Here is a 16,250-nt window from a genome sequence, read left to right on the forward strand (position 1 = left end):
ACCCAATCGCTGGGTTAAAACAACCCAATCTCTGGATTAAAACAACCCAATCGCTGGGTTAAAAAAATCCAATCGCTGGGTTAAAAAAATCCAATCGCTGGGTTAAAACAATCCAATCGCTGGGTTAAAACAACCCAATCTCTGGATTAAAACAACCCAATCTCTGGATTAAAACAACCCAATCGTTGGGTTAAAACAACCCAATCGCTGGGTTAAAAAAATCCAATCTCTGGATTAAAACAACCCAATCTCTGGGTTAAAACAACCCAATCTCTGGATTAAAACAATCCAATCTCTTGGTTAAAACAACCCAATCACTGGGTTAAAACAACCCAATCTCTTGGTTAAAAAAAATCCAATCTCTGGGTTAAAACAACCCAATCTCTGGGTTAAAACAACCCAATCTCTTGGTTAAAAAAAATCCAATCTCTGGGTTAAAACAACCCAATCACTGGGTTAAAACAACCCAATCTCTTGGTTAAAAAAAATCCAATCTCTGGGTTAAAACAACCCAATCGCTGGGTTAAAACAACCCAATCTCTGTCTTAAAACAACCCAATCTCTGTCTTAAAACAACCCAATCGTTGGGTTAAAAAAATCCAATCTCTGGGTTAAAAAAAACCAATCTCTAGGTTAAAACAACCCAATCTCTGGGTTAAAACAATCCAATCTCTGGGTTAAAACAACCCAATCTCTGGGTTAAAACAACCCAATCTCTGGATTAAAACAATCCAATCTCTGGCTTAAAACAACCCAATCTCTGGCTTAAAACAACCCAATCTCTGGCTTAAAACAACCCAATCGCTGGGTTAAAAAAATCCAATCACTGGGTTAAAACAACCCAATATCCGGATTAAAACAACCCAATCTCTGGGTTAATACAACCCGATCGCTGGATTAAAACAACCCAATCTCTCGGTTAAAACAACCCAATCTCTGGGTTAATACAACCCGATCGCTGGATTAAAACAACCCAATCTCTTGGTTAAAACAACCCAATCTCTGGGTTAATACAACCCAATCTCTGGGTCAAAACAACCCAATTGCTGGGTTAAAAATTCCAATCTCTGGGTTAAAACAACCCATTCGCTGGGTTAAAAAAATCCAGTCTCTGGGTTAAAAAAAAAACAGTCTCTTGGTTAATTTCAACCCAATCTCTTGGTTAAAACAACCCAATAGCTGGGTTAAAACAACCCAATCTCTTGGTTAAAACAACCCAATAGCTGGGTTAAAACAGTCCAATCTCTGGGTTAAAACAACCCAGTCACTGGGTTAAAACAGTCCAATCTCTGGGTTAAAACAACCTAATCGCTGGGTCAAAACAACCCAATCTCTGGGTTAAAATAACCCAATCACTGGGTTAAAACAGTCCAATCGCTGGGTTAAAACAACCCAACCTCTGACCCAGTATTTTTAGTGTAATAAAAAGTTCTCAAAATGTTAGCACAGAAACATCATTTTTACCTCGTTCATGGAACGTTTTATTGGAATGTTTTTCATTTATTTATTTAGGAAACATTTTAGTTGGACGTTAATCCAATGTTTTTTAAATGTTACTTAAATGTTTCAGAACGTTCAGAGAACATTTAAAAGTTCCCATAATGTTTGAAGAACGATACAATAGAACGTTCCCTTAACATTCGCATAACCAAGAAAAAATTGTAAACATTTTAAACACTGGATGTTTTCAGAGAACATTCAGAAATAATGTAATGGGAACGTTAAAACATTCCTACAATATATTTTTGTTGGCGGAGCTACAGACTTTCAGTGTTGAACCACTTAAAACTGTAACTTCAGAAGATATTTATGGAGAACAAATGATATCAAACGACATCATGAGTACCTGTACTTTTATTCCTTGAAAAGCAGTGGCTTAGAGTATTGTTAGCTTCATTATAGGTTTGTGAATGGCTGTACAGACCCCAAATATGGCTAACATTTGTTTCTTTTTAGATAAACTGGAATAATATTCAAATAAATTCAGCAGATGTGGATGACTAGAAGCAAGAATCATGTTAAAGGGACAGTATAGTCATCATTTACTGTACCTGAATGTCTTTTCTCCTTCTGCCGAACACAAAAGAAGATATTTTAAAGAATGTTAGGAATCAAACACTTTTGATTGACTTCCATTATGTTTTTTGACCATACAATGGAAGCCAACGGGACCCGAAACTAATCAAACGGGTTTAATTAGGTCTGTGAATCGCTCATTTGAATGTATTTGCATTAGTCATGTCCTACAGACCCAAACTCCGCTGTCTTTATATACGGTATCCTCACTGTCCTTCTCCGACGCACGTCTCCAAACACAAGTGACTCGCGGGAGATCCGTCATGCTGTTTCTTTTACGGCTCAGTGAGCGTTGGCTTGGAAAAATAGGATATAAAACAGAAAAAATCTCTCTCTCTCTCTCTGAGCCGCGCAATAGCACATTCACAGCGGTGTTTCGGAGGGGAAGCAGCGACTACTGAAAATCCAGAAGCTTTGCCAACTAATGCAGCCAGCTGGTTGGCAAACAACACCAGCAACAATAAAGCGGCTGATCGGAAGGTCATTTGATATGCAGAGAGTGTGACATCATCACCCGCCTGTTAAACACGGACAAGAGAGGTCATTTATTTGAGTACATTATGGTTATACGTATACATATAGATATCATGAGACCTTCTTGCGTTTACTCAGTGGCTCATTATTTAAAGCTCTGGCCTTTTTATGTGACAAAGACGAATTGACTCGATCTTTGGGATGTTTGTGTTGTTTATTTCATGCATTGTATAGTTTAGCACGCTCCCCTTTTTCACTGCACCGTCTGTCTCGCTGTCAGATGTCAGGTGTCGCTGCCATACTTCACTTTTATTGTCTATTTTTACATGCAGGCCTCACTCCTCTATTGTCTGCCATGACAGTCTAATGATCCGCCTCTCTCATGATCACAGGCGTGATGTATGGCAGGTTATTATCACATGCATTCGCAGCGCACTGTGTTGAAAGGCTTATCAGCCGTGACACTGTCACTTCTTCAGAAGACGTGAATTTCCAAGGTTACAAACGACAGCAGTGACAAAACTGATCTGCTGATATTTTAGGTGCTCGATCAGAGCGAGAAACATTCACTCCTCAGCCTATAAATTGGAGCGAACGCTCAAGGTTTCTCTGTAAACGTACATCCCAGCTGACAGGGAACGTTGTGGCAAGGTTCTCTCAACGTTATGAACAAATGTTCTTCCAGAACATTTAAAAGTAAAATTCCCATAATGTTTGAAGAATGGAATGTTCCCTTAACGTTCGTATAGCCAAGAAAAAATGTTTTTAAAACATTTAAAAATCTGGATGTTTTGAACGTTTATAGAACATTAAGAAATAATTAATGGGAACATTCGTAGAACACATTTTTGTTATCTGAGACAGAATAATATGATTAAACATTCATAAGAACCATTCTAATCAAAACCGTAGTTGGTTTGAAATCTTATATCTTCTCAAGGACTTTAGAGTCATTCAGAGAATATGTTTCTCATCCTGTGCGAGTAATAAGAAACACGAGCGGCTATGAAGAACTGAGCGAAATCAATGACGCGTCTCTCCTCGTGTGGCATCTGTGTTGATGCTCTTTGTCTCCACTCGGTCTTTGGAGACATCAGACTAATTCTGATGAGTAACCGGACGGCCAGATGAGTCTTTCATCTTACCAAACACAAAGATGAAAGGATCAACATTATCATATCAAAAACAGAGCTTGAGCTTTAGTATAAATGTCCCCAGAAAGCTTCAGATATGATGTTTTGTGAGAAATAATTGTTTGCACATGATTATTTGATTTGTTTGTACATGTATTAAAGATAGCAGAAAAACAAAGTCTTGTAGCTCTGACGTCATCTGTTATGCTCCGAAACATTCCTTTAAAATAGACACATTCGTGAATAGACATTTAAATAAACATCAATGATGACTCATCGAGCAAGCGGGTCGCATACACATTTTTTAGACTAAATTGACTTGCAATAAAAGCAAATACTGCTCCAATGTTCTGTTTTTTATAGAAAATAGGTCAATGCAAGACAAAAAAAGAAACTGGCATAGACGAAATTAAGAAACGGCAAAGTACAAAAACTGAAATGGTATTTTCTTATAAAACATACTCCAATAATCTTCGAAGTCAGTGAGATTTCTTTTAATGTTTAATTGTAATTGTTTTAATGTTTGTGAAAGAGTCTCTTCTGCTCACCAAAGCTGCATTTATTTGATCAAAAATACAGTAAAAATTGTGAAATATTTTTCCAATGTAAATCAGCTGTTTTCTATGTGAATATATAGTAAAGTGTAATTTATTCCTGTGATCAAAGCTGCATTTATTTGATCAAAAATACAGTAAAAATTGTGAAATATTTTTCCAATGTAAATCAGCTGTTTTCTATGTGAATATATAGTAAAGTGTAATTTATTCCTGTGATCAAAGCTGCATTTATTTGATCAAAAATACAGTAAAAATTGTGAAATATTTTTCCAATGTAAATCAGCTGTTTTCTATGTGAATATATAGTAAAGTGTAATTTATTCCTGTGATCAAAGCTGCATTTATTTGATCAAAAATACAGTAAAAATTGTGAAATATTTTTCCAATGTAAATCAGCTGTTTTCTATGTGAATATATAGTAAAGTGTAATTTATTCCTGTGATCAAAGCTGAATTTTCAGCATCATTACTCCAGTCTTCAGTGTCACATGATCCTTCAGAAATCATTCTAATATGATGATTTGATGCTCAAGAAACATTTATGATTATTATCAATGTTGAAAACAGTCATATTTGTGTGGAAACTGTGATACATTTTATTTTTCAGGATTCTTTGATGAACAGAAAGTTCAAAAGAACAGCATTTATTTGAAATAGAATCTTTTATAACATAATAAATGTCTTTACTTTCACTTTTGATCAATTTAATGTGTCCTTGATGTATTAATTTCTTTCTAACTGGTATATTTAGATTTTTAGAGCTATCTGGCTTTTCAGAAAGTGTTTATTTTATTGCACTTTATCTATTTTCGTCTAGATTTCAATTGCAGTGCATATCTTTAAAAGTTTTTATCTCCACTTCAGCAGCACTTACACACACCAAAATTTACAGTTTTAATCCTGTTGATATTCTGAAGGTTTTTACTGAGGGGTTTCTTTATATCTATTCAAATGATCTTTATTTAACATTTTATTCTTAAAACTTCTTTTCTGTTTGTTGACAGTATTTAATGGAGTGATAAAAAGAGAAATCAAAAATCCCCTCAGTAATACATTTAGCTCTAATATGTCAATAAAATCAAAATCTTTCACACTCACATCTTTCTGTTTGCTTCCTCCACAGGTTGTTTAACCAATACCCGCAACCCAGATGGAGATGCTACTTGTTTATTTGATGGTTCTTGTAATGGCGTTGAAAGCCCAGAAGATCCAAGTTTGTCCCAAGCGTTGCATCTGCCAGGTTCTGTCCCCAAATCTGGCAACCTTGTGTGATAAAAAGGGGCTGCTGTTTGTCCCTCCAAACATCGACAGACGCACCGTCGAGCTCAGACTGGGGGACAATTTCATCACGGGAATCAAGCGCAAGGATTTCGCCAACATGACCAAACTGGTGGACCTGACTCTCTCGAGGAACACGATAGGCTCCGTTGCGCCTCATGCTTTCAACGACCTGGAGAACCTGCGCGCGCTTCATCTGGACAGCAACCGCTTGACGCACATAACGAACGATACGTTTAGCGGCATGTCCAAACTGCACCACCTCATTCTCAACAACAACCAGCTCACACACATCCACATAGGAGCGTTCAACGACCTCCTGGCTCTGGAAGAACTCGATTTGTCCTACAACAACCTGGAAAGTGCGCCTTGGATCGCCATCCAGCTCATGATCAGCTTGCACACCTTAAACCTGGACCACAACATGATCAACTACATCCCTGAAGGAACCTTCTCCGGGCTTCAGAAGCTCAAGCGGCTGGACGTCACCTCCAATAAATTGCACAAGCTTCCGCCCGATCCGGTCTTCCAGCGCGCAGGTGTTCTGGCTACGTCAGGCATTTTGGGCCCGACGTCTTTCGCATTGAGTTTCGGAGGAAACCCGCTGCATTGTAACTGCGAGCTGTTGTGGCTCAGACGGCTGCGGCGCGAGGACGACCTGGAGACCTGCGCGGCGCCGCAGCATCTCGCCGGACGCTATTTCTGGACCGTTTCCGAGGAGGAGTTCCTGTGCGAGCCGCCGCTCATCACTCGACACTCGCAGGAAACCCGCGCGCTGGAAGGCCAGCAGGTTTCCTTGCGCTGCAAAGCCCGTGGCGACCCGGATCCCGTCATCCACTGGATCGCTCCCGACGGGAAGCTGGTGTTCAACTCCAGTCGTACCGTCATCCACGCCGACGGAACCCTGGATATCCTGATCAGCACGGTGAAGGACTCTGGATCTTTTACCTGCGTGGCTTCAAACCCGTCTGGAGAGGCTCAGCAAACGGTGGATCTGACCATCACCAAACTTCCGCATTTCACCAACGACACCAGTTTAGTCCAGGAGCCGGACCCGGGATCGTCCGACATCGCGACTTCTGCCAAGACTGGCGGAGACGGAGGCTCTTCGATGGGCAACACTAAGGGTGGACAGGAGAAGAGGGTCCTGATCTCTGAAATCACCTCTTCCACGGCTCTGGTCAAGTTCAACTTTCAGCGGAATATTCCAGGGATTCGAATGTTCCAGGTCCAATACAATGGCACTTATGATGACTCGTTAGTCTACAGGTAAGACTTGGGTTTTTATACACCTTTAAGGCAAGACACTGCAGGCAAAACATTGTTTTTTCATGTACTGGTCAATTCTGTTTTTTTTTTGGGCTATTTGGATTTTCATAGAATACAATTTTAAGTGTTATTTTTATCTATTTGCGTCTAGATTTCAATTGCACTATATAGCTTTAAAAGTTTTTATCTCCACTTCAGCAGCACTTACACACACCAAAATTTACAGTTTTATTCCTGTCTGTATTCTGAAGGTTTTTACTGAGGGGTTTGTTTTTATACTATTCATATGATATTTAATTAACATTTTATTTCTAAAACATTTTTTTCTGTCTTTTGACAGTATTTTATGATTTATGGAGTGATAAAAATGAGTAATCCAAAATCCCCTCTGTAAAAAACTTTAACTCTAATATGCCAACAAAATCTGAACCTGGCTTTATCTAATGATCAGATTTATGTGTTGAGTCACGTACGGCAGGTTTGTGAAGTGTATTTGGTGAAGCAGCACTTCTCGCCTCCCTAGCAGCTCAGCTGGCCGTACGAACTATAAAAATGATGGTGGAGGAGAGAAGAAAGTGCACTAACTGAGCAGCAGTAATATAAACGGTCTGCAGGGTTTCAGCGGCTCATGAAGGGAGATTTGGCTCCGAGTCTCATTTACAGCCGCTGGGAACGACAGAGAGGCTGCTGCTTTATGGCTTTATGACTACATGCTCTGCTCTGCCGGACTGCAGATAAGCTTCACAAAATCGCCTTCAGATGAGGAGTAGGGTTGAGAACATTTTTTTATTAATAAAGCCATATAAAGTTATGTTCAGTTAATGTTGCACCATGCCTTGTTCCTCCTGCACAGACAGAAAAGACTGAAATACAGCGTTTCCTCAATTGCTATGCAGCAGCGCGCAACAGCTATTGAACCCACAGCTCGACCCGAGAGAATGACTCTTATGAGCCGGTTCTTTATAGTCCATCAAAACCATACAGCGCAATAAGTGTAGTATGATTCCCAAACAAGTGACTTGATTCGTTTTAGTGATTCAGAGACATACAACATGATGAATGTCACTGATTCCTGAATGAATGACTCTTTTGAGCTGTTTTTTTGGGGGGGGGGGTAATTACATTTTTTTCTTTTTCCTTCCTTAAAAGGTCTTTTGTTCAATTCTTTGCTATTACAATAATATAATATACTAATAATAATTATTATTTTTTTCTGTATTTTTTTTTTCATTTGTTTAGTAGCCTATTATTATTTAATTTATAGCTAAAAAGAAAATTGAAAAGTCCTTAAAACAACTATTTAAACAGTTTTTCCTAATACTAAAATGATAATACTAAAAATGCTCAAATGTACAAATGCTCAAATAGTACATCAAATTTTTAAAATAAATGCTCAAATAATAATTCAAATGGTTTTGTTGGACTGGTTTGAAAATGATTTATCATTTTTTTTCATCAAGACACTGCAGACGAAACTTTGTTTTTTTAATGCACAGATAAACTGCACTTGTTTATTGCACTTTATCTATTTGTACATGTAGATAATATAATTATATAATTCAATTATAAAGCATGTCTTTAAAGGCCGTGACCCATCTAACTTTTCCATTACGTTTTGAAAACATTATTTCCGAATGTTCCCTAAATGTTCAAGAGATCAAAAACATTTCAGTTATGAAAATGCTCCATTGTATCATTCTGCAAACATTATGGGAACGTTACTTTTAAATGTTCTTTGAACGTTCTAAATCAAGTAGAAACATTTAAAAAACGTTAAACAAACGTCCAACTAAAACTTTTCAGAAAAGCATTCCACAAACGATGTATAAATGTTTTTGTGTTAACGTTTTTAAGAACATGATCAAAGACCAGATAACTTTGAACAAATTTTCTGTTAACGTTACTGGAAGAACGTTTGATCATAACTTTGAGAGAACCTAAATAAATCAAATTCTCAATGCTCAAATAATAATTCAAATGCTTTTGTTGAGTTTTGAAATTGATTTATCGTTTTTCTCAAAAGAGCAAAAAGATTTGTTAAATTCTTCCAATCAGAACATCCCAAACAAGATCAGATGATGAACAGCAACTTATTGATTGTGTTCTCAAGTTGTGTCCCAAATACTAGACACTATGCACTCCACCGTCTACTGTATGAATTTTATACGGTTATTTTGTCTCCCCCTTCAGTACATAATTAAAGCTGCAACCATGAACGTTTTTCGGTTAATTAAGTGCATAGTGCACTTTTTCTTTCTGAGACTTTCATTACTCATACAATTTTTACTACAAAACGATGCACAAATCCACGTATTGAGACACACCTTCAGTAGTGTACTAGCTAAGCACTTTGCACATTGTTCTAGCCATCACGCATGTTTGTTGATTGCTGTTTCTCTCATTGCAGAATGATTCCTCCGACCAGTAAAAGCATCACGGTCAACAATCTGGCGGCAGGCACGATGTACGACCTTTGCGTTCTGGCCATTTACGACGACGCCATGACCACGCTCACGGCCACACGCGTGGTGGGCTGTGTCCACTTCGCCACAGAGCCGCAGTACCTGCGCTGCCACTTCATGCAGTCACAGTTCCTCGGCGGCACCATCGTGGTCATCATCGGCGGCGTCATCGTCGCGTCCGTGCTGGCCTTCATCATCTTCCTCATCGTGCGCTACCGAGTGTGCCAGCAGGAAGGGGCGGATAAAGGTGTGGAGCTGGGCGACATTCGCTCGCAGTCCGAGCTGCAGGTCTGCGGCGTCATCAAGTCCATGTCCAAGCAGATCCTGGGTCCGGATGCGTGTCGGAAGGTGTCGCCGCAGACGGAATCGGCCCCGTCCCGGACTTCCAAACCTGCTCTTCCGGATTGCACAGTCACCACGTCCGCGGCGAGCCACAGTTGGCATCCCGCCTCCCCTAGCCCGCTACGTCCGGTGCGCGCGGACACGCAAATCAACGTAGAGCCGGACAACACCAACAAGAACAACTCGGCCAAGGTGCGTCCCACCGTACGCGCCTACTCGACCATGGTGACGCCGGCGTCCAGACGAGCGCAGCTCCAGAACCTCCACCACTACAAGACGGTGCCCGTGGGCTGCGTGCGGGTGAGCCGCCGTCACTCCCTCAACGTAGACTCGTGCAAACAGCCCGCGTATATGAGCCACCAGCACCCGTCCGGCAGCCTGAACCGCTCCAAACGCAGTTTATCAATGAGCGGCGGGGATATTCCCCAGATGGACGCCGGAGAGAGACGCAGCGGGAGATCCTCGCTGACCCAGTCGGAGTGGGTCCTAGAAAGCACATTATAATGGAGGATTTTGCACTTCACTTCTGTGGTTTTAATAGCGTTCCAGGCCACTTTATGTGTTACGCTGCGATCGATGCTCTTCATCAGCCTTGTTTTCCAGCACTAAACATTCTCAAATTAAGATACAATTACTGGAGATGCAAAATGACTTATTAAGTCTTAAGATATTAAGTCTGAAAAAATGAATATCTGCTAATGAAAAATAATCTTGTTTTCCCTTTGAATTAAGCTTATTGGCAGATATTTGTTCTCGTTTTAAGCACAAACTCAGAATTCAGAAAGCAAGACTTAATATCTTCAGTCATTTTGCTTCTCCAGTAAATGTATCTTGATTTGAGAATGTTTAGATGTTGGAAAACAAGACAGAAACTGAGGAAGAACATGATGTTTTGCAGTGTATAGTCTCAGACTGTCGAGTATCAGACTTTGAAATCGGACGTGGATCGAAAGGACATTGTACAAGCCGATGTTTTTTAAGCACAAATTAAATACTGTTTCCTGCATATAGTAAAATAATACTATGACTTGTATATTTCTTTGTTTTATGGAATAATACAGACACTGCATACAAACATGTTACGTTGTGTAAAATAAAATGTGAAAATGATACACGTGTTCATATGTTAATTATGCGTTGTGCATTAGATATAAATATGTTTTCTAATAAGAGTTGAATTTTCTGCTGAAACGTTTTAATACATAAATCAACGATTCATGATGATTTTGAAGAATCTGAGATGGGTTTCAAGGATGTTCCCATTACAAAAACGTTAAACGTTATTTCTGAATGTTCAAAACATTGAGTATTGTTAACTTTTGTGAACATTGAAGACCCGTTCACACCAAGAACAATAACTATAACCACATTAGCATCTGGAATACAAATTTTACCAGGGGAACCCTGTCAAAAACACAGATTTTACGCAGCAGAATGCGATTTTTACCAGGGAACTCCCCTGAAACATGATTGGGTTTTGAGTAGCAATTTTTGGTGGGTTTTGTCATTAAAATCTGGTAACCCTGTTCCAACAAATCTTTTCATTTGAGAAAGATCTGTCTTTATAGTTGTTGTCTTTGGTGTGAACAAGCCTTAAAGGATTAGTTCACTTCAGAATTGAAATTTCTTGATAATTTACTCACCCCCATGTCATCCAAGATGTTCATGTCTTTCTTTCTTCAGTTTTTGAGGAAAACATTCCAGGATTTTTCTCCATATAGTGGACTTCACTGGGGTTCAACGGGTTGAAGGTCCAAATGTCAGTTTCAGTGCAGCTTCAAAGAGCTCTACATGATCCCAGACGAGGAATAAGAGTCTCATCTAGAGAAACCATCGGCCATTTTCTAAAAAATATAAAAATTATATAATTATATTATATTATAGCGCAAGTACCGATCCAGTGTTGATTTTGAAGTTGGAGGACAAAAATGAGATGGAGTTTTACCGCGGTACTTCCGCCTACATCACGTGACCTTTCCAACATGATTACGTCATGCGTGGAGCATCACAGAGCAGTGCAAGACGAGCATTTGTGGTTAAAAAGTATATAATGTTCATTTTCTTTAGAAAATGTCCAATGGTTTCTCTAGATAAGACTCTTATTCCTCGTCTGGGATCATGTAGAGCTCTTTGAAGCTGCACTGAAACTGACATTTGGACCTTCAACCCGTTGAACCCCAGTGAAGTCCACTATAAAAATCCTGGAATGTTTTCATCAAAAAAATTATCTGGAAATTTCATTCTGAAGTGAACTAATCCTTTAAATGCTCAAACTCTTTAAATCAGGATTGATTTTGATTGGCTGTCAATGTCTTTATCGTTCATCAGCTGGAACAAAAATCGTTCTGAAAGTGATTCCAACGAATCTTTTAAAGTAAGAACAATTTTTAAAATAGTTGTCATTGTTGATGTGAACGGGTCAAACCATTTTTTCATTTTGCAAACATTATGGGAACGTTACTTTTGAATGTTCTCAGAACACTTTGAAACAAGAAGTAAATAGTAACGGTCAGTCAAACGTCCACCTGAAACATTTCAGAGCGTTTTGAGAACATTATCGGTCTGCTGAAGCTAGAATGGCTTTTACAATCAAATTTCTCCGTTTGATATTTAACAGGGACTGCCTACAAATCTCACTGCAAAATAGCACTTAAGATCAAATGCAGTCTTGCAAAGATCCGACCCGACCAGGTGAAGATGATGTGTTTGATGAAGCAGAACATCTCGTAGTGATTGCCTCCAGCACTGAATGCTGGGTAATTATTTTTAGAAGTGTTAATCCTTGCGTTCCTCAGGAGCAGCGAAATCCTTTATTTGTTCAAAGGCGGCGATGAAAGAAGAGTCCTGTGATTCACCTTCCACTCAGACTCGAGACGGCTTTACATTCTCTCTGTCTCAAGGTTAAAGACCAACGTCCGTCCATAAGAGAACCATTTCACCTCTATAAGTGAGACGGTCATGCTTGTGGACAGATCACAGAATGGATGAGCTTGTGATATCAGGTGTTACAGAACCGACTGCAAGAGAAGATGAGCACGATTTCAGAAAATACATTTTGATTTCATGAGAAATTTATATGCTTTTTAATAAAGTGCACGAGAAGCAATGACGAGGCACTCTTTAATGTTTACTCTTCGGCTACATCATCATCATCAGACTCTGTCCTGCTGCATTATTCATGAGGCAATTAACCAACTATACGACAAGGACAGCAAATAAACGACATGACTGATTCTGGAACACATCTCCAGAATCTTCATACCTGTGCAGAGAAATTATAAACAGAATTATAATATGCGCAGAAGCAATTCCAAGCGTATGCATTATTAATGGAGGCAAATGTGCTTTGAACGAACATCTTCGTTAATATTGAATGTGATTACTCCTCCTGAGAAAGTGCCATCGTGAATACAAAACAACAGAGTGGGAAGTTTAACTTTCCTGTTCTGGATCTGAATTAAAACCACACGATTAATGTAATTATTCAGAGAGAGCTGGTCTTGAATGTCTATTAACTGCATTTCACCTCATGACCTTTGACACCGAATTCCAGCATCATGACCGTCAGCACAAAATACTTAACTGGGTAATATAAAAATAATAATAATAATAATAACATGGAAAATCAAATGAATTATGCTACTCAGGATGCTTTCAGCTCCACTGCGAACAAATGAAGAGTAAAAGACTCTAGATGTATTCTAGAGGATGATGGGAAGTGTAGTTTTGTTGCCTCATAATGGTCTGATCCTTCTAATAATAACCGTCAGAGGGTTTGTAGAGATCTTTATTCTGGAATAAGCTAACAGGGAACGTTCTCTCAAAGCTGGGAACAAACGTTCTTCCAGTGACATTAATAGAACGTTTGTTCAAAGTTATGTCTTTAATAATGTTCTCAAACGTTAGCACAAAAACATTATTTATGCATCGTTTGTGGAGTGTTTTTTCTGAAATTATTTGTTTGGACATTTGTCTAACGTTTTATAAATGTTACTAGAACATTCAAAAGAAATGTTCCCATAACGTTTGTCTAACATTTATAAATGTTACTAGAATATTCAAAAGAAACGTTCCCATAGCGTTTGTCTAACGTTGTATAAATGTTACTAGAACATTCAAAAGAAACGTTCCCATAACGTTTGTCTAACGTTTATAAATGTTACTAGAACATTCAAAAGAAACGTTCCCATAACGTTTGTCTAACGTTTATAAATGTTACTAGAACATTCAAAAGAAACGTTCCCATAACGTTTGTCTAACGTTTATAAATGTTACTAGAACATTCAAAAGAAACGTTCCCATAACGTTTGTCTAACGTTTATAAATGTTACTAGAACATTCAAAAGAAACGTTCCCATAACGTTTGTCTAACGTTTATAAATGTTACTAGAACATTCAAAAGAAACGTTCCCATAACGTTTGTCTAACGTTTATAAATGTTACTAGAACATTCAAAAGAAACGTTCCCATAGCGTTTGTCTAACGTTTATAAATGTTACTAGAACATTCAAAAGAAATGTTCCCATAACGTTTGTCTAACGTTTATAAATGTTACTAGAACATTCAAAAGAAACGTTCCCATAGCGTTTGTCTAACGTTTATAAATGTTACTAGAACATTCAAAAGAAACGTTCCCATAACGTTTGTCTAACGTTGTATAAATGTTACTAGAACATTCAAAAGAAACATTCCCATAACGTTTGTCTAACGTTTATAAATGTTACTAGAACATTCAAAAGAAACGTTCCCATAACGTTTGTCTAACGTTTTATAAATGTTACTAGAACATTCAAAAGAAACGTTCCCATAACGTTTGTCTAACGTTTATAAATGTTACTAGAACATTCAAAAGAAACGTTCCCATAATGTTTGTCTAACGTTTATAAATGTTACTAGAACATTCAAAAGAAACGTTCCCATAACGTTTGTCTAACGTTTATAAATGTTACTAGAACATTCAAAAGAAACGTTCCCATAACGTTTGTCTAACGTTTATAAATGTTACTAGAACATTCAAAAGAAACGTTCCCATAACGTTTGTCTAACGTTTATAAATGTTACTAGAACATTCAAAAGAAACGTTCCCATAGCGTTTGTCTAACGTTTATAAATGTTACTAGAACATTCAAAAGAAATGTTCCCATAACGTTTGTCTAACGTTTATAAATGTTACTAGAACATTCAAAAGAAACGTTCCCATAGCGTTTGTCTAACGTTTATAAATGTTACTAGAACATTCAAAAGAAACGTTCCCATAACGTTTGTCTAACGTTTATAAATGTTACTAGAACATTCAAAAGAAACGTTCCCATAACGTTTGTCTAACGTTTATAAATGTTACTAGAACATTCAAAAGAAACGTTCCCATAACGTTTGTCTAACGTTTATAAATGTTACTAGAACATTCAAAAGAAACGTTCCCATAACGTTTGTCTAACGTTTATAAATGTTACTAGAACATTCAAAAGAAACGTTCCCATAACGTTTGTCTAACGTTTATAAATGTTACTAGAACATTCAAAAGAAACGTTCCCATAACGTTTGTCTAACGTTTATAAATGTTACTAGAACATTCAAAAGAAACGTTCCCATAACGTTTGTCTAACGTTTATAAATGTTACTAGAACATTCAAAAGAAACGTTCCCATAACGTTTGTCTAACGTTTATAAATGTTACTAGAACATTCAAAAGAAACGTTCCCATAAAGTTTGTCTAACGTTTATAAATGTTACTAGAACATTCAAAAGAAACGTTCCCATAACGTTTGTCTAACGTTTATAAATGTTACTAGAACATTCAAAAGAAACGTTCCCATAACGTTTGTCTAACGTTTATAAATGTTACTAGAACATTCAAAAGAAACGTTCCCATAACGTTTGTCTAACGTTTTATAAATGTTACTAGAACATTCAAAAGAAACGTTCCCATAACGTTTGTCTAACGTTTATAAATGTTACTAGAACATTCAAAAGAAACGTTCCCATAATGTTTGTCTAACGTTTATAAATGTTACTAGAACATTCAAAAGAAACGTTCCCATAACGTTTGTCTAACGTTTATAAATGTTACTAGAACATTCAAAAGAAACGTTCCCATAACGTTTGTCTAACGTTTTATAAATGTTACTAGAACATTCAAAAGAAATGTTCCCATAACGCTTGTCTAACGTTTTATAAATGTTACTAGAACATTCAAAAGAAACGCTCCCATAACATTTGTCTAACGTTTTATAAATGTTACTAGAACATTCAAAAGAAACGTTCCCATAACGTTTGTCTAACGTTTTATAAATGTTACTAGAACATTCAAAAGAAACGTTCCCATAACGTTTGTCTAACGTTTATAAATGTTACTAGAACATTCAAAAGAAACGTTCCCATAATGTTTGTCTAACGTTTATAAATGTTACTAGAACATTCAAAAGAAACGTTCCCATAACGTTTGTCTAACGTTTTATAAATGTTACTAGAACATTCAAAAGAAACGTTCCCATAACGTTTGTCTAACGTTTTATAAATGTTACTAGAACATTCAAAAGAAACATTCCCATAACATTTGTCTAACGTTTTATAAATGTTACTAGAACATTCAAAAGAAATGTTCCCATAACGTTTGTCTAACATTTATAAATGTTACTAGAACATTCAAAAGAAACGTTC

The 16,250-nt window shown here is 37.6% G+C and overlaps 1 protein-coding gene across 1 annotated transcript; it reads left to right on the top strand.

Moving 5' to 3' along the window:
* Positions 1 to 4,456: 4,456 nt before the first annotated feature.
* On the top strand, positions 4,457 to 11,315 carry lrfn5b (leucine rich repeat and fibronectin type III domain containing 5b). Its single transcript, XM_067383363.1, has 2 exons — positions 4,457 to 6,786; positions 9,194 to 11,315. The coding sequence occupies exons 1-2, from the start codon at positions 5,390 to 5,392 to the stop codon at positions 10,092 to 10,094; spliced, it is 2,298 nt and encodes a 765-aa protein (XP_067239464.1). The 5' UTR covers positions 4,457 to 5,389; the 3' UTR covers positions 10,095 to 11,315.
* The last annotated feature ends 4,935 nt before the right edge of the window (positions 11,316 to 16,250 follow it).

This window comes from Chanodichthys erythropterus, chromosome 4 (genome assembly GCF_024489055.1).
Source record: "Chanodichthys erythropterus isolate Z2021 chromosome 4, ASM2448905v1, whole genome shotgun sequence".
NCBI lineage: Eukaryota > Metazoa > Chordata > Actinopteri > Cypriniformes > Xenocyprididae > Chanodichthys > Chanodichthys erythropterus.

What these genes read in the sequence shown, in the direction of transcription:
- lrfn5b (XM_067383363.1), top strand. Translation starts at nt 5,390, where the DNA reads ATGGAGATGCTACTTGTTTATTTGATGGTTCTTGTAATGGCGTTGAAA. An exon ending in GATGACTCGTTAGTCTACAG is followed by an intron (nt 6,787 to 9,193) that starts GTAAGACTTGGG and finishes CTCTCATTGCAG; the next exon opens with AATGATTCCTCCGACCAGTA.